This window comes from Hevea brasiliensis, chromosome 8 (assembly GCF_030052815.1).
Source record: "Hevea brasiliensis isolate MT/VB/25A 57/8 chromosome 8, ASM3005281v1, whole genome shotgun sequence".
NCBI lineage: Eukaryota > Viridiplantae > Streptophyta > Magnoliopsida > Malpighiales > Euphorbiaceae > Hevea > Hevea brasiliensis.
Window position 1 is genome coordinate 5,354,562 of NC_079500.1, and position 26,925 is coordinate 5,381,486.

Below are 26,925 nucleotides of genomic sequence, written 5' to 3' on the forward strand. Positions count from 1 at the left end.
AAAAATTGATTAGGTAATATTAAGGAAAACAAGTTATTATATTAAAAACTATCCACTATTCTATAAATAGTTGAATAGCCCAATAATTAAAAACTAATACAAACAATTACAAAATCCTTTAATAATTAAGAACTAATACAAATAATTACAAAATCTTTTTGAGCTCTTTTGATAAATTTATCAAGGTATTTTTTTTTATATCTATTTTACGATTTACAGAAAATTAATCACTTCGAAATTTGTAGCTGTCCATTACAACAATGGTTCTCTAAAAATCAAATAGATATTAATTGCTTTAAACTCTTTAAAGGAGAAAAAGGGTGCACTTTTATTTTAAAATTTAATTAAATCTTTATTTTTCTATCGTCTTTTGATATTTTTCTAATGGAAAAAGCAATAAAAATCTTTATTTTTCATTTTTGTTATATTTAATCCTCAAATTTGAAAATTTGACATTGGTGTATACTCTAATTAATTAGTGAAAAATTTGATAAAAAATCAAAATAATTAGTGTACGATTAGTGCATTCTTTTATCACTTATTGTCTTCTCTTTAAAAAATTGTCTAATGCATGAAGCTCAAATATAACTATATAGATCAAAAAATTCTATAAGGGAAAAGAATTATATTTCAAACCCTTTATCTTGTGATAGAGAAAATAAATATTCGTTTATTAAAATTTTAAATAATAAATTTAATAATAAGATGAACTTGATAATGAGTTTTAAATTAATGGTAGTGGAGTTGTCTATAGGGTTATGAGTTTTCAAGTTCATATTTCGATAGGGATTAATTGCATGAAAAAATAATTGTTTGACTATTTTAAAAATTTTAAATAAAAATACATTAAATTTAAATTAAAAATAAAATTTAAAAATCTTAATAAATATTTTGGATAATATATTCTTAATATTTGATATTATAACCAATCAATAATTTTAATTTAAAATAATTTTTTGAAATATTTTAAAAATAATTTTAGCTTTGGTAAGATTTTTTGTTGGAAGTATAATCACGCGCTATGTGATTGTGCGGGGCTTTGCAGTGCATGATATCATCAAACAACAAGGTCTTACCCTTTCTCTTTATAAAACCACAAGAGGGCTAGGGTTTTTGAAAGTGTGCTCTCTCTCTCTCTCTCACACACACACACCCCTCGATGGATTAGGGTTCTTAGGATTCTAGCAGAAAGGGGAAAGTTTCATTAATGGTTGTTTTTGAAGGGAATGTTGGCTGGCTCTAAGCATTCACAATAGGAGGAGAAGAAAGCAGAAGCAGTGGAAGCTTTGGACCAGGCTTCATTCCCCTCAATATAAATACCATTTTTTTGTTCTTGGATCATATTGGTTGGTTTTGATGTTTAGAGGTTAAGGTTGATGGGAATGTTGTTTGGCTCGAGGTGATATAGGTTTGATCTTTTGTCTTTGAAATTTTCTCTTGTGGGTTTCTTCTTTTCTTGTGAAAATTCAAAGATATATAGCCCTATGAAATCTCGGACCAGGCTTCATTCCCGTCAACCAACCCTTTCTTGATTTCTGATCTGAAATTCAAGTCTCTCCTTCTCTTTCCCCTGCGAAGAAGATCATACAGTTCAGGTAATAGTAAGTGAGGTATCTCTCTCTCTCTTTCTCTCTCTCCCTTCTCTTTCCCCATACAGTTCATGTAATCGAAGGTATCTCTCTCTCCCTTGAGAAATCTCTGGTTTTCTTTTTCTTTTTTGAACAAAGATGTCTCTGTCTGTGGTTAGAATTTGCATGGAGTCATTTTCAGAACCACTTGTCAAAAATGCTAACAAACAAGACCAGAAGATGCCTCTGACTACTTGCTGCTTTAACTTTCTTGGTTGACCATGGTTTTTCTTTTCTTTCTTTCTTCTGCTTTTTATATCAATCCATCTCTCTCTCTCTCTCTCTCTCTCTCTCTCTCTCTCTCTCGTAACATTCACAGAGAAACGGACAGAAAAATTAGGAAAATATAATGAACCCGAGACTTGGGTTTGGGAGGTAATGATTTCTTTATTTTTATTGCTTAACCTCAACATATCCTTTTCCAAAGAGAGGGGTCTCTCACCTCTCTCTTGCTCATATACAAGAGGTAGGATGATGAATGATGGCCTTTTTACTGTAAAAGATGGGAAAGGTCCTTTGAAACCCACAAAAAAGCTTGAAACTTTGTGCACCAGCAGTCTAGTTTTTCCAAGTTTTGTAATCTGTGAACAACATACCTAACTTTCTAGGCTGTTTGTTTCTTTTAACTGCTAATTATTACCTAATTATTCCCACTCCCACTTTATCACTCCCTCAATGCCTCTCTCACACGCACAAAAGCATCTTTTCTACACATGATTACATCTACAAACAACCACATATAAAGATCTATTTGACCTCATTATTGTCCTTTTTTAGAAGGAAGGAAAGGGAATTTGAACTTAGATTTACAAACAAAGAAGGGGAACTCGAACTTAGATTCTTACTCAAATTGATGAGAAGTGTATCTATCATCATGTTATGTATGCAAGGGCACTATGCTTCCAATATGTTATGCATCTTGTGTAAAGAAAATGAACTAGACTTGAATCACTAAAGGGAGGATAGGATGTCCCACACCCTCACAAGCCTAACATAGAGATAAGAATGGGCTAGATATTATGTAGAGAAAATAAATTAGTAAAATAAATCTAACTCAATTTCTGAAGCTGGCTCAAGTTGAAGAATGGCTAACAAATTACTCAACCCATTATTCCTCTTAAACTAATGTTAAGATCTGCCCCTGTAGAAACAGATGGACTTCAAAAGGTCTCTATTTATAATAATAATATGGAATTTGACAAAACTAATGTGATTTCAACTTCTTGTTGTGGGTATACGTAAGGTAACCGAACCACAATAAATTTTCTTTGTTTCTTTTGTTGTTGATTTCCTTGTGTATTTTATCAGCAGGATTTCCTGAAATGAGGAGAGAAGTGTAACCGATGAATTTAATATGGTTTGTCCTGGAGAGAAGATTGGCATCAGCATTCAAAGGCATTGAAGCTGATGAGACTTGTGAGGGATTGAAACTTTAAAATTATTAGTACTTTTCTACAGAAATGTCAACTGCATATAGTCCAAAAATAATAATAATTAAAGAAAAAAAAAATATAAACAACTATGCTTTTCTTCTTTGGTATGGGCATCCATTGATGGAGCTGTCAAAGGAGCATCTTTTTACAATGAATTTTGTTGGGTGTAACAACTCACCTTATATAGTGAGTTACAATATTTTCATATATTTTTATTCACTTTCTGTATTTGATTATTCAATTTCTGTATTTCATGTTCACTTTCAATATTTCGTAGTGAGTGACAAATTATATATATATATATATATATATATATATATATATATATATATATATATATATATATATATCATGAAATTGTTCATCACGGTGGCTCATTACACCAAGCATTCTTGTTTTATAATATTATATCTGTTCATTTTTATCTGTGAAAAGTAAGATGTATTAAATAATTTTTTTAATTTTATCTTTATTTTTACAAAGTATAATAATTATCAATACAATTTTTTATAATTCATCTAATTAGTTTCCTTTCTCTCCTTTAATTGAGATAAAAAATAATTTAGTTAAATTATAAAAATTTCTTCATAATTTAAATGATTTAATTATTTTTTTAATAAAAATTTTAATAAATAAAAGTGAATGAAGATAATATCGCGTATCATTCTCTTTATTTTTTTTTAAAGTAATATCTGATTTGCAAGATAGATACTTACATCTGCTTTGGAATTTCAATTGTAATGATATGCTCTATATAAAATTTGGTCCAAATTTTCCTTCCTTTCACATGATGACACTGTGTACATATATAGATGATTATCATCACCACATCTCTGAATATACATAGTAAAATCTATGGAACCCAATTTTTAAGGCATAATAAAGAAGCATCTTCTTCTCTTAATTTGTAACAGTATATATATATTTTTTAATTTTTTAAGTTAAATTCTTGCTTATATTTATAATAAATTTAAAATATAATATATATAGTGAGACTTACATGTAACATAAGTGAGACTAATGTTTCTGTATTGGGTGACAAGTTTTATTATTAAAAAGAGATGTGGTGATGAATCACAAGACGCAAACTATTTTGACAAGTTAGGATTTTCAATCAACTTAGCATTAAACATATCCAAATATCTCTTTTCACTTCACATGGGACGACTGTGACAAAATGAAGCTAGTAATTTAGTGGTCAAGGTTATAGCAAATCAAGACTTCAAAGCCAAAATCCCAATAAAAAGGAATTGCAGTCTTGTTTTAGTGTTTTATAAAGATTTTCTGTCCGTTACAGTATTGATTATGCCATCTTGTTGCATTTGTCTACGAGAATGACAAGGAAAGACATCGAAAATTATCAATGGAGCCAAGGATATATGACTCGGCAATGCTTCTACAGCTGGTTTAGCCAAAAAGTATAGATGCACTCCACAAGAAATGTTAAATTCAGTAGCAATAATTTTTATCATTAAAAATGTAAAATTTGCTGTATAAGTCTACAACAACAATATATGAATTAATGCATATTACTCCTATAAAATTATAATTATAGGTATTGTATAATAAAATTTTAGTTATCATTAAAAAAAATTATTAACAATAATAATTATTACTGCAAAACAATTTATCAATGATAATGAAAACAATAATATGTCGTTGTATGTTAATTTTATGAAAGAAATTAATATTATTATAAAATTTTTACTACTAGTGTATGACATCATTAGAGCATATTAGCACCTCTGATTTGCGATTAAGATTGAAACTGCATTTCGATATATATATATATATATATTTGTTCAATATAGAGGTAGGTAAGGAAAGAAATCGTAGCATACATACAACTACTACTGGGGTGTACCCACTGCTCTACTATATTCTTTTTTTAAAAAATGTTAAGAATTAAATTTTAGAAGTCTTTAATAAATATTTTTAAAATAATACTTTTCTCAATAACTGTTTAAATAATAATATCATACTCTAAACAGATAAACTTCAACTTCATTCAAGCATGGGTGATAGTAGTTCAATCTTGTGTTAATGAAGAGATTGGTGAAAGTACAACAGAAAATAATTGCCTAATTACAAAGCTAGAAAGGCAATCCAGAGTACAGTAAGCTTGTACTTACACGTTATTGCAATACAAATAATAAGTTCACTATTAGAAGTTCAAGCATATGACCAAGGAAAAACTGATAGATATTGCTCATTATAGGCATTATCTGTATAAATTCAATTGGCTGATATATTACTATACAAATGGAAAGATGTATACCATTTACAAAAACAAATGATTTGTCAAAAGAATTTTGTATTGAAGCAAGCACCTAAAAAGAGTACATATAGAATTCTCATTTTTAAGGTAAGAACAAAGAATGAAGGGGAAAAAAACTCTCATCTATACAACAGTGGCAAGGAGGATGAAGCATATAAAGCTAAAATCTTTCTATGGTTGCTCAGAGAAAACTTTCTGCAAGAACTTGAGGAAACGATCAGCATACAACTTGGGTTCGACAGCAGAAATCGACAGAGGGTCAAACTTCAATGACTTGCATGTATGCTCAACTTTCTTTCTTATATTGTATTCCTGCAATATATCAATTATGCCCATGTAGAGGACAACATCATAGACCTCAAAAAGTTCAACCTCCATAGGATCAACCTCCCCCCCAAGTTTGCAACTAGCTTGAGCTGGCATGTTTACTCCTAACTGCACTGGTAACCTGGGTGTATTGCAATTCATCAACTATTTAAATGAATCCTGGTAGATCATGCAGCTTAATCATCAATAACTAACAATATCTGGAAATGACAAACTATCTGCACCTTCAATGCGTTAAGAGTGGCTAGATTGCAAGATAAACTTAAAGAAATCTTTGAAGAAGTTGCTTGGCATCTCCCTCTGCACATGTTGACTTATACAGAGAAGAGACGAGCCAGAAGGATGACTCTTCAATTTCAAAATCATATCACATGGGAAAGATCCTAGGTTGAAAGGTTGGAAAAAAATTTCACACCATGCTTTCTAATCAGTACAAATGGTGAACCTACCTAGAGTACGGCGGTGAAGAGATAGCAATAGTTGAACTGAAAGCTTGTTCAGTAAAAAAGCAATTAGGGGAGGTAAGCTAGTGATGGCTTGGGTCAATTAGACAAGCAAAAGTATTTGAAGTTTGAACAGGTTAATTTAGGTTGAATTTTCACCCCCTATCAGTAGTAAGTTTCCCATTTTATTGCATCGAAGTTAAAATTGAAAAAGTTACCTTCCAGTGCCAGGCAATAAGAGATCAACTTCCTTTGCACCAAGAGAATATGCTCTTAATGTATTTCCCCTTATGTGAGGACCCGGTGCTGTGTTGAAGCTGGGTTCATGGGTAACAAGGAGCAAGCCTGTTGGTGGTATCAAGAGCTCCCCTTGTGAACTTGCACCTATAGAAAGCAAGACATGAGCTCTAGGCTATTCGAGAATAATCAATTTTCAGAATAAATTAAGGTAAGATACGATACCATCTAGAACAGTTATCCATATCTTGAAGAAAAAAGCTATATAATTATGCCTTAAATGAATTATCTAAATTTTCATTACCAAAGCTGATAATCCGACAAAAGCTTAGATGATGGGCAATATTAAGAAAAAAAAATCCCATCTTTTTCTTGCCTGAAAAGCGAATGCAATTAAAAAAAAAGGGAGAAAAGGTGAAAAACAAGAAACAGAAAAGGATATAGACTAGCACAGGATTGCCTACGAATCCATGGAGAAAAAATTGTGTTCCACATAGCTACAGTGACACAACATAGCTAAAACATAGACTCTTCACAATGTAGCTCTCCGGAACAGTACCAAAGACATTGCTTTTTCCCTCCAATTAGGATTTAATGGCCCAAATTGGCTTCTAACTCCATTTTAAATTGAACTCTTACATGTTTGTCAAGCCTTTCGCAGATAAGGAATTTTGGATTTTTGGGAAGTTCTCATGCTACTGGGCCAAGGTGCTGTCATGATTTCATTATATATGTCAAATACGCAGTTGGAATAAACTACTGTTCAGACGCACTAAGAATTTTTGTAAAAATTATGGCATCTTGCATTTTTTTATTATATTGTAAAACAAGGAGAACATTGCTAAGCTTATCAGTTACCAGCATAATCTGCTATTGGATCTGCAATTTCCAATAACTAATGCATATTACATCGCTATCCCAATTTCCCACATAAGCTGTGCAACAAAGACAGCCCAGAAGACAATATTAGCATGTGAAGTCATTTCCCTTCAATTGTATTTTTACTTGAGGCAAAGCTTAAATCAAAGTGATTGTGTTCTCCAGGCCACAACAGTCAACAGTGTTTTAACATATTAATGTAACCACTCTCATATGAGATAAATTAGTACATTAACTCAGTGTCTCATACAGTGGACTTGAAGCAGTTAAAACCATTATAATACACAATCAAATGCGTGTCCAAGGACAGATTGGAAACCAAAACGGGACTAAATGAATCATCAGAAGCAATCAAAAATTTCAAAAACTTCTAGCTAGCAGTCATTGAAACTCAGCTGAGCATGTAAATAAAAAGGTAAATGATTTTATGAATTGTTTGTACTGGAAAGGGCACCTACCATCACCAGATGGTAAATTCTCATGATTGGCTATAGTACCAGCAGATTCTAATAATGCCTTCAGTTGCTCAGGTGCTCTAAAATGTAAACCCAAGAGAAGGCTATAATCAATTATTTGTTGAGATTGTAAGAACATGCAGTCTTCAGAAAGCTGTCTGCACAAAGAGGAAAAAATTTCTACATATAATTAAAAGGTGAATAGACATGAACAAGTAATCAATTACAAAGGGAAAGGGTATTTTTTTTGTGTTCATTGGGTTGCATATTTCAGCTCAAAATAATTTCATTCGAAGAGCTATATTTGCTTAGTCATAAAACTTCAAGGTGAGTAAGAAAAGGTACGCAAGAAAACTAACAAATAAATAAGCATACATCTTTCAGTTCCATCTCGATCTAAAATCTAAGTTCTACCTCCCACAATATCCATTATCCACAAAGTAAATGAGATGGTCAACTTAATGTAGTCAATTTCAGCCCAAATCCTAATATCAAGATTTATAGGATTTACACAACAAAAGCTAGTATAGTTTGATGCGTAAATCAAATAGTTAGCTAAGTTCTAGATTCCAGACTAGCTTGTGAACTGACACAAAAAGAATTGATTTCTTCAGATCACAGATATGGCTAATGTCAAAGAGTATGTTTTGCAGCCTGGTTTTGCAGTTGAGGTCGCTATATTCTACTCATTTGGTTCTTTCTCTGGGACCACCATAAACTGATAGCAACCGTATAACATGTGGACAGGAGAGCAAACCACAAAGAGTGATGTCAATGTCTAAACAATGGACACAGTTACTGGGAGTTATGTCACAAAATAGAAGATAAGAGACAGTCTTATGAGGAGAGGAAGTGATGATAGTTCCTCTTTCACATAATTAAGTTTTATTCTGAGTAGTATACAGTTTGAGAGTGTCAAAGCCACATGCCAAACCTGAGTTAAATTCCCCAAAACAAGTGTATTTTGATGTCTAGAAGAGAGAAAAAAATATGGAGGGTTTTTGGTATTTCACAAAATTTCACTTTCCCAAGCTTAGTGTTCCAGTAACTTTCCCAAGCTTAGCAGACATAAATGTTGCATTTTAATATATATGATATTACCCCATTGACGAGGCATTGCGAAAAGAAAGGAACCATCAGCCCAGTTGTCAAAATCATATGCTAATAGACTAATTCCTAGAAATACATGCCCCCACAATTCTCAAAATTTCAACTCAGCCCAACAGAAGATTTTTCTATGATTCTACTTAAATATTAGTGCACAAGCCTGATGCTTTGACACTTTGTAATAGTGCAAACAAATCAAAGAAGAGGGACGTACTTGAAGAGGTACTCTCGCAACATTTTGTCCATATGAAAATTGTATTTTAGATCATTATCTTTTAATGTGGTATTCTCTCTTATTTTATCTTTATCTGTTGATCTTCCTTGAGTTGACCCCTTCAAATCATAACGTCGATGAATTCTTAATTCTGTGCAAAACATATTCCCCATGATGACAAAGCGCACCTATATATATATATATAAATGAATGAAAAAAGGAAAGGAAAAAAACCAATTAATCATAAGTTATATGCATAGCAGAAAGTGATGTAGGGCAACAAGACATTTGCCGTACCTTTTTCCCACCTCTTAGTTTTATTCGATGTACCCCAAAAAACTTTGTTATTAGAGTATTTTCATGCTTTCCTACATGACGGTAATAGTTGGGCAACATCTTCAGAAAGAACTGCACAGAATGAAAATGATGGATATTTATTCACTTGCAACATCATTTTTCGAAAAAAGCATAATAAACACAAGTAATTTAGGAATAAATGAAATAAAAGCTCTGTTTAGAAGAACACACACACATTACACATTGTTTTGCAAGAACTTTAAGGATGATTTGCAAAAAACACATAAAATTCTCAGTAATTTTTTCAAGTTTATTCTTTATGTCTTCAAGTCTATTCTTATTCTCAATCACATGAAAGCATTTTTAAGGTGTTCAATTTAAATGAGGGTTCTCCTCCCAAATAAGACGAATACCTATACTAATAGTAAACTATCATCCTGCTAGAAAGTCTAAGGCTAGGCAGAATCAAACATTATTTAGTCAGGGTCACCCTTCCAAGATGGGTTAGTGTGTATACAGTCAATTTGAAACCTCAACTAGAAGGTGAGGAATCTACATGTTCTTCCTAGAAGATTTTTTAGGGATAATTATTATGAAAATGATAACTGGCAAACGCAGATCAGAGTATGCTAGAACAATAGCAAGTAAAATAGTTCTAAGGTCACATGATACAATGTTACATCTTTACATTTATCATTCAAATGCTTAAGTCATCCAAATTGATAAATTGGAAAATAATGGAGTTGGGAACTTTGAGCATAATTAAATTCATCAGCTGTATTTTTCACAGAGGTTTTGTTATGGTATAATTCAAAATCCTTATAGGATTTGGAGGTTTTTTCCTAGTTTGAAGGGGAGAAATATTCCTCAACTGGATGGAGGATTATTTCTTATGTAGAGTAGAATTATTTTAATGTTATTCCTATTTGAGTGGGATTCTATTGATATTAGGATTGAAGGGACTAACACGACAAATGAGTATTGAGAGAGAGGTTATTTGGCTTTAGTCCATATGTGGAGAAATGGCATAGGGTTCGAGAGGAACAGACTCTTGTCCATTGAAGCCTATGGATAAAGAAAGGAAATAAAGTTCAAGAGGAAGAGACTCTTATCCATTGTTCAAGGGCTATTATCCATGTAGTGAAACCCTTTGTGGTGTGTTGTGATGTTAAAGTAGTAGATAGTTTAGTTATGTCTAGTGGAATAAACTATTCTATTTACTATGATGTAGTGTGGTTGTTAGTGATATCACTTGGGTGTAATTGAGTAAGTGGATAGAGGTCAAGCTTTGAGTTTAATTATGTATTTGTATGATTTGATAATACTGAAATATGACATGCCCCCTAGATGTCATCATAGTGAGAGAAAATCAACTAAATATTTTTTGTGCTGTGTTTGCTTTATTTTTTGTAGATTACACATTTCCATAGTTGCAACAAAATAGAATTGGTCATTACAAGTATTAAAGGGTTCAAACCTTGAGTTCAGATTTCTTCAATGTTTTAATCACAAATCTATCATCATGAGAAAGATAGAAGATACTGCCACTTTTCCCTGGAGAAGAAAGCTCCCTAAGACCATCATCACCACAAATAGACATCATGTACTCAGCTGCATCTAACTTGAACATCTCCCTCAGATTCCTGAAATTAATATCCCATACACATTCAGAAAGTTATTTGAAAATCGGTCATACACCCAAAACTACTGAAATCCCATGAACTGACATATGCAAGTTTCTAATTCTACCAATGATCAAAAGATTTAAAATGGATGGAATTAAAAACTCACAAAAACAGTATATAAACTGCAACACAACCATGGATGCACATTTAAAATGCATTAACAAATTCACATATCCAAGTATTATTACATAATAAGATAGTCCAAGAATAGACAAAAGGAAGTGAAACCACTGAAAAGAATATAAATCCTCTCAAAATAAAAATGTAAAATACAGCATCAACAAGCAAGCAAGAGGGGAGTCAAATATGAGAAGGCCAATGACACAATCTGCGAGGAAGGGGATAAAATAATAAATAGGAGACATGAGGGAAAGAAATAATCATAGCATTGTATATCCCATTTACCCTATCTCTTTTATCACTCCGATATAGGTAGTTGACACTGGGCGGTGAAAATCAGAAGCTTTAATGTTCTCCTAGAAAGTAGGAAAAAAAAAAAAACTCTCATCCCTCATTATACCTTTACGACCTGACAACGGACAATGATAATCACATATGTTAGCAACTTTCACTGGAACCAATATCAGTTATGATAATACAGTTGATGAGAATAACAAACACAAGAATCTTCGAACGGTAAAAGGAAATCTCTTGGCACATCAAGTTGGAACTTATTCAAGCTTTTTGCATGAGTGAAAAGGTACATTGACCCAAGAACAAATTAAGGGAAGCAATATCAGTTATGATAATACAGTTGATGAGAATAACAAACACAAGAATCTTCGAACGGTAAAAGGAAATCTCTTGGCACATCAAGTTGGAACTTATTCAAGCTTTTTGCATGAGTGAAAAGGTACATTGACCCAAGAACAAATTAAGGGAAGCCATGAGTTGTAAAATCTCCTCAATGTATGAGCTGCGTTTTCATAAATCAACATTCATATAGCATGATCAATGGCCTTGAGAAGCCAGAGCAGAGGCTTGCAAAATGCAGGTTGGTCTTACAATACTATGTCAAACCTTGGGAAGGGATATAAGAGCTTTGAAGGAAGGAGATTGCTGCCTTCCAGTCTGTAGTGCAATATTGAGACGAAAAGGGAAAGAGAGAAATAGGCATTTGAAAAATATGTGTTTGATAATGCAATAGAAGCCCATGTTAGGGGGAAAAAATCCATCAGCTTATTTTTCATTATCATTAAAATAATCTTCCCTTTTACTTTAATTTCTATACCAGGTGGTTTGTCTCTCAATATTTATTTGAAAGGTTGTATAAACAAGGTCACATGCATCAATTTTTGGGAAATTACTCCTCTCTCTCCTGTACCCTTCTCCCATTTCTGATTAGTGCTCCAGCCACCTTGTCTAACACAGACAGTGCTTTGGACACCATACTCAAATTTCAATCCATTATGTGAGCTTGAACAAGGCTTTATTCAACAGTAGGAGTTAAATTATGTTCTTAATGATGATTGTGAGATACTTTCTTAAAGATTTACCATAATTTCCACTATTTACTCTTAGAAGACATTTGAGATTGAACTGAAAGACATGGCACTGTCTTCAACTAGCTATTAACCAGAAGACTAAGATGTGTGTTGTCTGACCTTAATTCCATAGGGCAGTAATCTTTCCAATAGAAGTATTTGCTGGCATAAGATAAATGAATACCTGAAGACCATAGGACAGTAATCTTTCCAGTAGAAGTCAATAGAATAGTGTGGAGGTGTGAACTGGGAACCCTTTCTGGGGAAATACATTCTTATCCTAGCTCGATCTTCAAAATCTGAATGTCTAACTTCGCGCATAGGCACTGGAGTGATCTTGCCAACAGTATATCTGTGAACTTCAAATCAAGTATTTTAAAATGCAGAAATAAGTTAAGAAGACAAACACAAGGAAGCAATAATAACCAAGCCAAAAACCGTAACAGTAAATAAATAAATAAGTAAGCAAAGACAAAATCGGAGTGCAAACTTAAATCATATGATAACTCAACTCAACTCAACTAAGCCTTTATCCCAAAAATTTGGGGTCGGCTATATGGATTCGCTTTTTTCACTCTGAACGATTTTGGGTTAAGTCCTCAGAAATGTGTAATGCTTCTAAGTCATGTTGTACTACTCTCCTCCAAGTTAATTTAGGTCTATCCCTTTTTTTCTTTCTATCCTCTAACCTAATGTGCTCTACTTGTCTAACTGGAGCCTCCGTATGTCTACGCTTCACATGACCAAACCACCTCAATCTCCCTTCTCTCAACTTATCTTCAATTGGCACCACTCCTACCTTTTCTCTAATACTTTCATTACGGACTTTATCTAGTCTAGTATGGCCACTCATCCACCTTAACATTCTCATCTCTGCAACTCTTATCTTAGATGCATACGACTCTTTCAGTGCCCAACACTCACTACCATATAACATAGCCGGTCGTTTAGCTGTACGATAAAATTTTCCTTTTAATTTATTGGGAATCTTACGATCACATAAAACTCCCGTGGCACGTCTCCACTTCAACCATCCAGCTTTAATTCTATGACTAACATCCTTCTCACATCCCCCGTCTACTTGAAGGACTGAGCCTAGATATTTAAAGTGATTACTTTGGGACAGTACCACTCCATTCAAACTAACTCCTTCCTTATCACCAGTTTGGCCTTCACTGAACTTGCAATGCATGTATTCTGTCTTCGTTCTACTTAACTTAAAACCCTTTGACTCTAGAGTACTTCTCCAAAGTTCTAGCTTCCTATTGACTTCTTCTTGTGTCTCATCTATCAGAACAATATCATCCGCAAACATCATGCACCAAGGAATACTCTCTTGTATATGTTTCGTCAGTTCATCTAAAACTAATGTGAAAAGGTAAGGGCTTATGGCTGATCTTTGGTGTAATCCAATTGAGATCGAAAAATCTCTTGTGTCCCCTCCCACTGTGCGCACAATAGTAGTTGCTCCTTCATACATATCTTTCAATACTTGTATGTACCTAATAGATACCATCTTTTGTTCTAATACATTCCATAAGACCTCTCTTGGAACACTACCATAAGCCTTCTCCAAATCAATAAAAACCATGTGTAGATCTCTCTTCCCATCTCTATATTTCTCCATCAAGCTTCTAATGAGAAAGATCGCTTCCATAGTTGAACGACCGGGCATGAAACCAAATTGATTGAGAGAGATAGAAGTATCATGACGTAGTCGATGCTCCACAACTCTCTCCCACAACTTCATAGTATGGCTCATGAGTTTAATTCCCCTATAATTTGAGCAACTCTATATGTCTCCCTTATTTTTAAAAATAGGTACTAAAATACTCTTCCTCCATTCATCAGGCATTTTCTTTGAGTTTAGAATCTTATTAAATAATTTAGTTAACCATGCCACTCCCATATCTCCCAAATACTTACACACTTCAATTGGTATTTCATCGGGTCCACAGGCTTTACCCACTTTCATTCTCTTAAGTGCTTCCTTTACTTCTAAAGATCTAATCCTTCTAGTATAATTTACATTCTTTTCTATTGTTCTATAATCTATATTCACGCTATTTCCATTTTGACTATTATTAAAGAGATCATTAAAATAATTTCTCCATCTTTCTTTAATGTCCTCATCTTTCACCAACACTTTTCCTTCTTTATCCTTAATGCACCTAACTTGATTGAGATCTTGACATTTTCTTTCTCTACTCCTTGCTAATCTATAAATATCTTTCTCCCATTCTGTAGATCCAAGTGTCTCATAAAAATTTTCAAAGGCACAGCTCTTGCTTGACTAATTTTGCCTCTTTCTTTGCTATCTTGTACTGTTCATATGCCTCATTATTATCACATTTAGGTAATTTCTTATACCATTCCCTTTTTCTCTTCATTTGTACTTCCTCATTCCACCACCATCTCTCTTTTGAGGGTGGTCCATGTCCTTTAGACTCTCCAAGTACTTTTCTAGCTACTTCTCTAATCTTTAATGCCATCTGTATCCACATATCATTGGCCTTCATATCTAGCTTCCATACTTCGGACTCGAGAAGCTCATTTTTGAACTTCACTTGCTTTACTCCTTCGAACTCCCACCACTTTGTTCGAGCTACACTATTTCTTCTGACCTTACTTGAATTGTTCCTAAACGTGACATCCAAGACCACCAACCTATGTTGACTTGTTAAAGCCTCTTCTGGAATGACCTTTCAATCCTTGCATAGAGCTCTATTTGTCTTCCTGGTTAAGAGGAAGTCGATTTGGCTTCTATGTTGCCCACTTTTGAAAGTCACTAAGTGTGACTCTCTTTTTATAAAGTAGGTATTTGCTAGTATTAGGTCGTATGCCATATGATAATGGAATTTTATTATGAAAAATTGCCACTGTGTGCATACGAACTCAAATTTCAACTATTAAATTTGCAACCCAAAGAAGAATACTAGACAACTGACAAGCATTCTGACTGTCAACAACCAAACTACTGCTCTTTTAGGAGTTAACAAGTTTCTGTTGAAATAAATATACCAAGAAGGCATATGATACAAACCATAAAGTAAAGAGCTCAGCAATTTGATTGAATAACATGATTATTATGAATGAAAAGGCCAAATAAATGAAGTACCCTTCAGATCATCATGTTTAGCTAAGTTAGCAGCAGATGCTAGACTCAGGAGTCAGGCGAGAGACACATCCAATAATATCATTGTGCACACTGCAGAGTATATTCTAACACAATGTGTTGATGCAATAATTTCTCATGCAATTTGCAAAATTAGACGTCTCCAGAAAGTATAATATGAATTCATGATTATAAAAAAATTTATTAAAAGAAAGAAAATAAAAAAATAAATCTTAGTGAGAGGATTACCTTGAAAAGGTAAACTATTTAGCAGGAAAGGAAAAAGACTAAAACAGAGAAGGAAAAGTAGGGTAAAAATGGTAAAAGAGCAGGGAGGATGGAAAATGGCTGTTTATCCATGTACCTGATACCAAGTTGCAGATTAAGCATTAGATAATAGCTCTGATGGCCTTCAAATATATCAACACATGACTTCTTTTTTGCTTCTTTCATAAGAAATTTATTTTTCTGTTTAGTTTTGCGTGATGGTTCTGTATTTTTTATTCTCTCTTTGATCAGAACTCCTTGCATGTATTCCCTTTCATAAACCAGAGTACTTCTATCCTGCACCTCTGTTTGACCTTCATTAGAGGCACGTGAAAGCACAAATGATGGTTCGTGAAATATTAATTCTCTGGCAGTTTCACAAGGACTCCAATTCTCATCTAATGAGTTAGTTCTGTTTGATGTTCGACCAGAATTTCTCAACATACCACTAATTGATATTTTCTCAGAAAGACTTCGTACAACGCTTGGTCCTGTTGTTTTGACCCTACCTTGCTCTGAATTTAATGATGAGCTATGAGACAATGAACTACTTCTTCCATTATCATCATAACCTAGAGAACTAGACCACCCCCTTAAAGATGGAAGTTTGGTTCCAGCAGGATAAAATGTTCCCTTCCCGTCCTTTAGGCCCCTACTCCAGGTTCCAAAGTAATATCCCCCATCTGCAAACCTATAAACTCCAGAACCATTTCTTAACCCATTTAACCACAATCCATCGTAAAGATCACCATTTACCCATTTCATAAACCCTCTTCCACACATTTTTCCACCTTTCCAATTCCCTATGTACATATTTCCACTATTCCAAGAGTACCTACCACTACATTCATGCACTCCCTCCTTCCAAGAACCTTCATAAATATCTGAATTAGGATATTGTTTCCTTCCAAGCCCATGCTGTATATTCATCCTCCATGCCCCTCTGTACTCAGACCCATTATGTCCAGTAAAGGTGCCAAACCCGTGAAGGTAACCACCAGAAAAATCACCTTCATATCTTGATCCTGATGACCAAAATATACGTCCTTTCCCTGTCATTTTACCTTCTTCCCAATCACCCTCATAGACTGTTGATATACCTCTGTCTGTCCACCACATGTATTTTCCTTTGCCATGGGGAAGTACTCCCTTAAAATCACCAATATAGACATCTCCATTTGATAAGACCTTCTTATCATCCCTAGCAAGATAAAAAGTACACTTGAACTGATAAAATCATAGGAATGGTAGAAAAATAAGAAAGATTTGCCGACAAGAATAGCACCTCTCAGAATCTTCCATGTTTAGTAATTGCTGTAAGACCACCATTTGCAGTTTTGGCTCTGAAAACTACAATGAAATTTATGATGTTAAATAAATTATAATTTCAGCATGCACTTGAAACTTTAATTATTCACATGTATCATATCAATGTCATTTCAATAAATTCCTAATTCCAATACCAAAGATGCAATTGGTATGCTAGCTACAAGTTATAAAAAAATAGAATCTTTACCGTATCAAGTAGCTACTTGGTTCCTCATTCCTCACTAATCAGAAGAAAAATAGCTAGGTTGACAATAAAATGGAATTTCTTGGATGACAGCCATAATTAGCAGATTCTATTCCAGAAAGTAAACTTGCAGCAACTGCGTATCAAATACTACTTATGAATGTATCTAGATGGCAAATGATAAACTCCCAGCCAATTGCAACCAATATTTTATGTGCATGAGTTCCAATAGGTAATTTCTTGCATGAGAGTATTAGAGAAAAAGTAGGAGTGGTACCAATTGAGCACAAGTTGAGAGAGTTAGATTGAGGTGGTTTGGCCATGTAAAGTAGTGCAGATTATGTTAGATGAGTAGGATAAAAAGAAAAAAAGAGTTAGACCTAAATTGATTTGGAGGACAACATGACCACCTAGAAGCATTATAAATTTCTAAAAAATCATAAATAAATCATTTAGAGTGGAGAAAGTGAATCTATATAACGGATTTGAATAAAGGCTAAATGAGTTGAGTTGAGTGCACTTTGACAGACACTGCTAATTGAAATTGAAAATGTAAAGCCCCAGGAAAAGGCTAACTTTAACATTCACCCTTTACAACAGGTTAATCACCCCATTCAATTCTTGCATCAAACCATCCTTCAATTTAAGATAAATGAGTACAGAAATTATTAATAAAAGGAAAAACCAGTTACCATGATCATTTCAAAACATTAAAAAGAATCAAACTTGAGCTCCAAATGAAATAATTAATAAACAATAAACAGAAAATTCAAGTATAAAAAAGTCAGAAAGTCACCTGAAGCAGACAAGAATTTCAATCCATCCTCCAAGCAAGTGAGCTCAAACAAGAAGATAAACCCCTCTCTCACATGAACCCAGATTTAATGAAACAACAAAAGCCCCAAAAAAATTCAAGGCAAGCGAAGAGCAACCAGAAACAAGGGGAGGAAAAGAAGATAGAAAGGGGGACGAAAAAAAAAGTCTATATCTTGTCCCCTTCTGAAAATTCCTGGGGCTCCATATCTTCTGCTGGAATTGATACTTCACCTCTCTCTCTCTCCTAAATCACTTTTCCCAAAAACGAAAAGAGAAATAAACATTCTTTCTTTTTCTTTTGAAAAATGTCTCAAGTGTTGTTGCCCATGCATGAAGTTCCCTTTCACTTTCACTCTCACTCTCACTCTCCCCTTCAACTGAAAAGACAAGGAGAGAATCAACTGCGCTCATGTATATTGCCACGTGTCCTCTCCACAATAGAAACTAGAAAGATTCCGTACCGAAGCTGGCAGATGGAAATTAATTTATTTTTTTTTTTATGAAATTGAAATATTTAATTTAAAAAATATTAAACTCATTTTTTATATAATTATACCACTGAAAATATACATATATTTTTAAATATATGTATTAAAATTATTAAAAATTAATATTTTTTAAATATAAAAATAAAATATTTTTTAAATTCTATTTCAACTTTAAAACTCAATATTAAATGGGGCTTAACTAAATTTAACAATTTTAATTTTTAAATTGTTTCAATAAATTATTTTTAAGCAAATAGATATTTGATTAATAAATTAATAATTAGGTAAGATTAAAAATAAATAAAAAGGCATAAATGGACGAACGGAGTGAGGTGTTGACCGTTGCGGGTATCAAGGAACAGCTCGCACACTAATGCCAATACTAATAGCTAAAGATTCCGAGTGAGCTCACGTAGTCTCTGTCACTTCCAATTATTTTTACCTCTCTTACATCATACGAGTTATAGATTGTTTAGGCGCGCTGGCTGGCTGGCTGACTTTCAGTTGGTGTTGGTTTGGTCGGTAAGAAATTCTTTGTTTTCCATTCCACACCTATCGTTTGTAAAAGACGGCCATATCAAAGAGGCTATGAATAAAATTAATCCATATATAGATATAATAACAATTATAAACTGTTACAGAAAAATCATAGCCTTAAATGTAAAATGTAATTGTGAAAGCAATAATTTTTTTTTTTTGTTTTATAAATTGAATAACAAAAATTAAAAGATAGTAAATACTAAATAGGATTAATATCAAGCACATAGGTGAAAGCTGAAATTTTGGATATGAAAAGAATATAAAAAGGAAGAGCTTGTGTTGCTTTCTTCTTTAAGCAAAGAGCAGCCGAGTGGGTGAGCTATGGAATGCGAATCTCATTCGCTTGCCTTTCATGTTATGAACATATTTTTTTATTTTTCAACTTTTTCATAAATTATTATTAATAAAATTAATAAATAGCTCAATTGATATATTTATTTATTTATATATAATTGTATATAAATTGGAAATTAAAACAAAAAAAAAAAAAAATTTTCATAAAGTGTCTAAATAGCCTAGAAGGAAAGAGGGAGAAAGGATATGCATTTATGGTGTCCTAACATTTAATTAATTCAACATATTAATAAGAAATTCCATTTTATTAATATTTTTAATCATAAGTATATATGTTTTTATTAACTCTTTGGGTTTGGAGCATTTGCAAGGTTATGGCTGTTTCTATTTTAATTAATTAATTGTTTGTTTGTTTCTAATGGCTTTTCCGTGAAAGAGTTCCATACTCTTAGCTTTCATTTAAAGTTCAAAAAAACATCACCACGATGTTGATGGCTTTACATGCAAAATAATATGGTGACTCACTTTAATTTTTTTTTTTTCCAATAGGCTAAGAGCACGCACGCACACACACACAAGATAAGGAAGGCGCATGCTTCTTGACAAAAATCATAACAATTTTCCATCTTATGTCATTTTCCATCTAATGTCAGCTATTTCAGATTTAAAACAGTAGAAAGTAACTGTAAGCATGCATGTGTAAATGAAACTATCGTCATATGCATCAAAATTTGTTACTTCACTAACAGCTGCATAACATAAACAAGTACATGAGGTTAATGAATCAGTGATTTAGCCGAAGTATTGTTTTGATCCAGCTCTACTAGCCCTGGATCGACTAGAAGAATTTGAGCTGCCAAGCGGAGGAAAACCATCTTCGTCCATGAAAAATGAGGTGTTATTCGTGTTGCCACTTCCACATTCCTTTGCTGTGAGTTTGCCATTCTGGTGGTTGCTTTGCTGAAATGGTGACTTAGCAATTGAATGATAACCAAGAGGCTTCTGCGGCTGGCTTTGTTGGTATGGTGACTTTGTCAAGGGAGAATATGCAAGAGGCTTAATTCCCAACAGGTCAGGGTCTGGTGAGAACTGGTATGGTAGTTTGCTATCATCCATTTTCCTGAAAGTTATGGAAATCCTACGATAATGAAAGTAAACCTTCAATTAGTATTAAGAGACAAAAATGAAATATTATTAGATGGGATTAGCTTCAGCAAATGTATGGTACCGTTTTGCTGGGACTCCTGGAATGCAGTGCTTAGCAATGTCTGCTCCATTACCATTTAGAACAAGAACCGATCTGCAAAGTAAATCAAAATAAAATGAAACAAACATGTTCACATGTAGATGAAATGGTAAACATCATCCATCACCTAAGTTACCAACCAAGAGGTGAAGCTTTTTGAATTGCAAAGTGATGTGTCACAGGAACCCATATCAAATTCTACAAGAAAATAAACTTGAATGCTGTTAAACCATTTACTTGTTAGCACTGGGCAACCCAGAATTGTTTAAGTTTCTACACATCTTAATGAAGCTGGCAGAGAAATAATGAATTAATATTAATTATCTAGTAATGAAAAAAATTCTAACTATAATGTCTTATAGTCTGCCATCATATGGAGCAATCACTGATGACTAAAAAGAAGTGTTACTTGATCGGTGAAGATTAGTGTTATGGACGCATTGTGGGAACCCTTGGCAAAGCTAGTTGAATTTTCAGGAATTACTTTCCGTTATTATTAGATATTAATTTTTGTTTTAATTAACAGTTATTTCCTTTTCAGAATTGTAATCCCTCTTATATAGGGATTGCTACTATTATCATTAAGACTTTTAATTTTAGTAGAATTCTAATAAATCTTATGTAAACTTCTCTTATAAAAAGGGGTCACTTGAATTAACAAAATAAAGCAAAACCATTTTCAGTTAAATTGAGATTTAGACTCTCTCTTCACGAGTCTAAGGTTAGAGCTACTTTATAACGAGCTCACGTTTTCAGCAACAATAGGTCCAGGAAAGAATTGAAATAAAGCAAAAATTTTAGCTTTTGAATAAAATTTCATTATTAATAAGCCCATGACTAGATCCTGGGCAAGAGATCATAACAAATTAGTATCAGAGCCGACTGTCATGAACGATACAGATTCGAGATAAGAATTGAGGGCGCTATTCCAAGAAACACAAGCATTGACTGAAGCAAGGGTAGTACAGGCTGAATCAAGGATGGAAGATCAGATCAAACAATTAGAGTTGAAATTGGAATCCTAATTGTAAAACTTGTCCCGTCAATTATAAGAGTTCATTGAGGGAACTTACAAGAGCCGGGGCAAGGAAACAAAGAGGGGCTCACGTAGCAGTAACAAGTATGAAGGCAGCAATAATAGAATTAATGGAAAAACAAAAGCGAGACTCGGGACAGGGGTAATACCAAGGTATACGAAGTTGGATTTCCAACATTTGATGGATCCTAGATCCATTTATTTGGTTACACCGATGTGAACAATTTTTTTCAAACCAACAAATGCTAGAAACAGAAACAGATAAGTTGAACCTTGAAGCCTTCCAAGAGGCACAACTCTGGTTCTGTAGATTAAAACAAGAAGGACACCAGCTATCATGGAATGCGTTTAAAGAATATTGCAATTTGATATTCAAGCCTCCACTCAGTATCAATTTTTTGGGCGAATTGGCTAATCTGAAGCAGATAGGGATGGTGGAAGAATACCAACATCAGTTCCAGAGCCTTCTAGCTTTCAGGTAGATCAATAAGTTGATTTTGTTTACTGCAGGCCTGACAGATTCAATCCGGATTGATGTAGAGATAGAAAATCCCTCGAGCTTGGTGGCAGCTATGAACCTAGCAAGAGCCTTTGAAAGAAAACTATAGCTAGAAGAAAATTAGACAAATTCATGGTCCAATACAAGAATAATACCTACTTCATCCATTCTGCTTGTAACCAAGGCTACTGCCAACCAGGCCATTAGCACATTACAAAGTTTCAGTTTAGAAAGTGTCTCGTCTCCCTTTATTAAAAGATAGAGCCGTCCATAGATGACTTAGTGAAGAGCAAAGGGGTTTTGCTATAATTGTAAGGAACCATATTTCTCCAGGTATCAATGTAAGAAGTTGTTTTGGCTAGAGATGAATGATTCAAAGGAAGCTACGAATCAAAAGGACTATGGGTGATTCATAGTCTTATCCTACTATTGAGCTTGAGGAGATGCTCTTTCTTCAGGGGAGAGTGATGTTATGAACGCATTGTGGGACCCCTCGGCAAAACTAATTGAATTTTCAGGATTTACTTTCAATTATTATTAGATATTAATTCTTATTTTAATTAAGAGTTATTTACTTTTCAGAATTGTAATCCCTCTTATATAGGGATTGCTATTATTATTAAGATTTTTAATTCTAGTAGAATTCTAATAAATCTTTTCTAATAAATCTTGCATAAACCTCTTCTATAAAAAGGGGTCACTCGAATTAATAAAATTAAATTGAGATACTTTCTCTTCTCCAATGAGTTTAAGGTTATAGTTCCCTTTACACAAGCTCACGTTTTTAGTAATAATAGGCTGAAGAAAGAATCAAGATAAAGCAAAAACTTTAACTTTTGAATCAGATTTCACTATTAATAAGCCTGTGACTAGATCCTGGGCAAGAGATCATAACAATTAGCATCCATAACCTTAAGATGTTAATACTTCATAAGCACACACAAGCATAATTACTTAAGAAGAATAATAAAGACAACACTAAAGCAGGATAAAAGCATTTAATGAAGGGAAGGATGCACATAGGAATAATAAAATTAAAGAAACAATTAGTAATTAATGGAGAAAATGCCAAAAACATACCCAACAGGCAAAGGCATAGAGACAGGCCCAGAGAACTCTCCCGGACTGAGAATCTTCAAATTTGAACCAAAGACTATGTTGCATTCAGTCAAGAATGACACAGTACAAAATGGTCGAAGAAAGTCATGATGATCAATATGAGGCGGAATGCAATCCCCTTCATCATATATATTCACGATGCAGCTGTCAGGAATGCATGTCGGAGGCAAAACATGCCACGTGACCATTCTCTTGATCATTTGCTTGAAAGTGGGTGGCAGAGGATCAACAACTTCATCTCGATCTATACCTGGGGGGTTCCCATTTTTGTCCTGAAAAGGTACAAAATAAAACCAGTTAACATATTTATTACATATCCAACTTAAGAGTAGCAACAAGAAATAGAGATCTAAATATAGAAAAATTACCACTGCATAATTGTAACAGCATCCAAATTGCATTGTGATGCGTCCTTTACCACGCATCCATTTCTTAGGTTCTGAATATGTGCGTTCTGTAATAAATTAAATAAAAGAATATAAAATGAGAATGAAGACAGATAAACATGTTTGGAAAGTAGACAAGTAGACGAAAGTAATGCAGATAATTTTTTCTGCATCAATAAAACTTAAAATATCCCAACTTAATAGTAGACTATTTATAACTCTACTCAACCCTCTTTTGGCCTTATCAGATGATATTCTCCTCACAAGTTCAATCAGCATCAGGTATGATTACTCAAACTAAGCCACTTCCATATAAAGATTGTATGGTTAAACTACTGTTATTTACCAAAATGAAATCTACCTCAGCAATAATTTCAACAACTGAAATAACAAAAGAGAAGGAATGAGTTGAATGATTAAAGTTCTTAAAGCCTTGTTTTTCATTTTCTTTTTATTTTGCTTTCATATATTATCAACCTACATTGATGTATCCACACATTAATCGAGAATATAAATCAAATAGAGACCTAATAGAAAAAGGCATTTCATTATGGAATTATCATGTATATATGTACATTAAAGCTTTGTCATATTTGTCCATGGTGTTCTTAGTGATGTCCTAACTCCTAACATTCAATCAGTGGTAATTATAATTTACGAACTATACACCATAATAATATAATAATTTTTTGACTCCACTTCCCATGGTTGATTTGGTCACTAACTCAGTCCTGTTATATCACAGTTTCCAGAATGAACAGCTACAAGCTAAGCCTATTGAAACTCCATTTTGGTATGAGAATGTAAACAACCAAATGCATTGGTATGCTGTCACAAATTGCAGAATATCCAGAAAATGAAAGCAAATTTAAGCCTCTACTCCATTACGGCTTTGCAAGGACCCTTGGATAAGTCAAGAGTTCTCAATCTCAATGTCATATGCTTCTCCTAAGAGCCAAGATCTAGACTCTGCGATCCATGGAATAGCTAAAAAGCCAAGGCCAGCTTAAACTGTTAAACATATATAGACAAGGAAGCTTGTCCAAATATCAACCAAAAAACCAAATTTGCTTAGCATGCCAAATGTCCAAATTAATCAATTCAGTCTCAAGTCATTGCCATAAAGGGTAGTGCAGCTAAAACAATGTTATTAACTGAGTGATGGGATGTGCAAGTAATAATAGTGCATAGTCAGTTAAAATATAGACAAGTATTTCTAAGCTACTAAATACTTCATTGAATAAATAGGCAAAAGGAGCTTCTTTTTTTTTTTTCGTTGCCAAACATACCTCTAAGTTGCCCCTTCCTGCCCATGCGCTGTAGATTGTAAACACATTCAACTATTTTCTTCTGCTCTTCAGGATTGAAAACCTTAGTATGAAGTTCTAGCCCTTTAAGAATATTGGTTGATTTCCCATTGATTCTCTCAGTACAAGCAAAATCCTTTTTCCTGCCAATTTTTGAAAACCTAATCTGCTCCTTTTGCTCCTCCGATAAACCATTGTCCACCTTAGAAGATGCTCCTGCAAGTCCATCATTCAACAGTATTTCAAAACCCAAACTATCAATTGAATTCTGATGGCTGTTTACTGATGCAGGTGAAGAAGTAGCAGTGACCCCTTTTTGCCTCGTTGAGCAAACAGATTCAGGTTCTTGGTTAGAGCTCAAGGTTGGACTTGATTTCCCAGCAGACAAAGATTCCAAATTATTATAAGATGAATTGATGTTTGTTGCATCTGCAGACCGAAATCCTTTTGAAACTTTGATGCTATCATTGGACAAAGACATTTTACTAACTTTTCCTGCACAAAACAGGGTAAAACAAGAAAACAAAAAGGAATAATATAAGAATATATTAGCTTCAAAACAAATCAAGAATATAAAATGGGCAATACAAACTATTTTACTTTCTGAAACAAAACTAACACTAAAAATTCTCAATTTTAGCAGGGAAAGAACAAATAAAGAATTAAAAGAGAAGAAAACATTGGTGGGTCTTAGTCTTACCACTGATGAGATTGTGAATTCGACTTTCTAAAAGAGCCTGGCAATGGTGGCAAAATCCTCCAGACAAAACCTGCAGAACCTCTTGAAGATCCATTTTCTTGAGAAGTTCTATGCAATCCTCACTACCACGGGCTTCCGGCGAATTTCGGGCCATCTCTCCTGTCACCATGAAAGGAAGCTAAAGAATCCAACGAAAGAAGTACCGCTGTATCTGAGAAAGGAACAAGATTTGGTTGTTTCAGTACGCAGTTTTGGACGTTAAACAGGGGGCAAAGAGAGCAACATCACAAGGACTAGCGGCTACCCGTCTTTGCCCATCATTACCAATTAGATTCGTCAGGTTTTCGTTTAATGCATTATTTTTTTTTACAAGGCATATTAATATAGATGATAATAATTATCAAATTAAATTATTCATATTTATTTTAAAAAAAATTATTATCAATAAATTTTATGAAAATTTTATATTTAAAATTTAATAATTTTATAAAAATTTATATTCTATTTAATATTTTAAAACTTTATAAATATTTTTATTATATATATATATATTATAATTATGTATATAAATTTAACATCGTATATTTGATATAAAAATTATAGTGGGTAAGATATTTATAAAAATTATCAAATTGAGTTTTGTTAATTTTTTTAAAATATGAATAAACTCAATTATTATTATTTAAAAAATTTAAGTTTATTTAATTTTATATATTTTAATTAATAATGTATATAAAAATTTATTTTAATTAATAATTTATATTTTTTAAAATTTAATAATTTTATAAAATATTTAAATTTATTTTATATAAAATAAAATATATAAAAATTATATAAAAAATATAAAATTTATATTTAATTAAATATTTATATAAATAAATTTAAATGATAAATAACTAACTCAAATCCGTCATTGTATTATTCTTTAAAATTAAATTTATTTCAAATTCGATTATATCTTAATTAAATTCATCTTATGATTCGATCAAATTGAGTATTCATAAAAACTCAATTCGTTATTATTCCTAATTTTAAATATGAAATTTAAATTTAATTTAAATATTAATTATTATATTTAAAATTATTTTAAAAATCTAATTATATACTATTTAACTCGAATTTATTATAGTTG

The 26,925-nt window shown here is 33.0% G+C and overlaps 2 protein-coding genes across 3 annotated transcripts; both read right to left on the reverse strand.

Moving 5' to 3' along the window:
* Positions 1–5,358: 5,358 nt before the first annotated feature.
* Positions 5,359–18,535, reverse strand: LOC110659009 (phosphatidylinositol 4-phosphate 5-kinase 8). Of its 2 annotated transcripts, none has more exons than XM_058151051.1 (10): positions 18,159–18,535; positions 17,135–17,199; positions 15,947–17,050; positions 12,652–12,819; positions 10,776–10,941; positions 9,299–9,409; positions 9,002–9,189; positions 7,684–7,838; positions 6,328–6,493; positions 5,359–5,787 (listed from the first exon to the last, which is right to left on the reverse strand). In XM_058151051.1, exons 2-10 carry the CDS (start codon positions 17,176–17,178, stop codon positions 5,511–5,513), a joined length of 2,379 nt encoding a protein of 792 aa, XP_058007034.1. In that variant the 5' UTR covers positions 17,179–17,199; positions 18,159–18,535; the 3' UTR covers positions 5,359–5,510. The 2 variants fall into 2 exon arrangements, with proteins under 2 accessions (XP_058007034.1, XP_058007035.1); XM_058151052.1 differs by having other exon boundaries at positions 5,625–5,825.
* A 1,685-nt stretch (positions 18,536–20,220) lies between these two features.
* LOC110659008 (RNA demethylase ALKBH9B) lies at positions 20,221–26,149 on the reverse strand. Its single transcript, XM_021816830.2, has 6 exons — positions 25,794–26,149; positions 25,076–25,588; positions 23,769–23,854; positions 23,362–23,672; positions 20,729–20,800; positions 20,221–20,638 (listed from the first exon to the last, which is right to left on the reverse strand). The coding sequence occupies exons 1-6, from the start codon at positions 25,960–25,962 to the stop codon at positions 20,293–20,295; spliced, it is 1,497 nt and encodes a 498-aa protein (XP_021672522.2). The 5' UTR covers positions 25,963–26,149; the 3' UTR covers positions 20,221–20,292.
* Between the last annotated feature and the right edge of the window lie 776 nt (positions 26,150–26,925).

Coding starts and splice junctions, on each gene's coding strand:
- LOC110659009 (XM_058151051.1), bottom strand. CDS start 17,178: ATGGTGGTCTTACAGCAATTACTAAACATGGAAGATTCTGAGAG. Junction 10,942..12,651: donor TACTGTCCTATGGTCTTCAG/GTATTCATTTAT, acceptor TATTAATTTCAG/GAATCTGAGGGAGATGTTCA. Junction 6,494..7,683: donor GAATTTACCATCTGGTGATG/GTAGGTGCCCTT, acceptor TGCTTTCTATAG/GTGCAAGTTCACAAGGGGAG.
- LOC110659008 (XM_021816830.2), bottom strand. CDS start 25,962: ATGGTGACAGGAGAGATGGCCCGAAATTCGCCGGAAGCCCGTGGTAGT. Junction 25,589..25,793: donor AATTCACAATCTCATCAGTG/GTAAGACTAAGA, acceptor TGTTTTGTGCAG/GAAAAGTTAGTAAAATGTCT. Junction 23,855..25,075: donor CAGGAAGGGGCAACTTAGAG/GTATGTTTGGCA, acceptor AATTTATTACAG/AACGCACATATTCAGAACCT.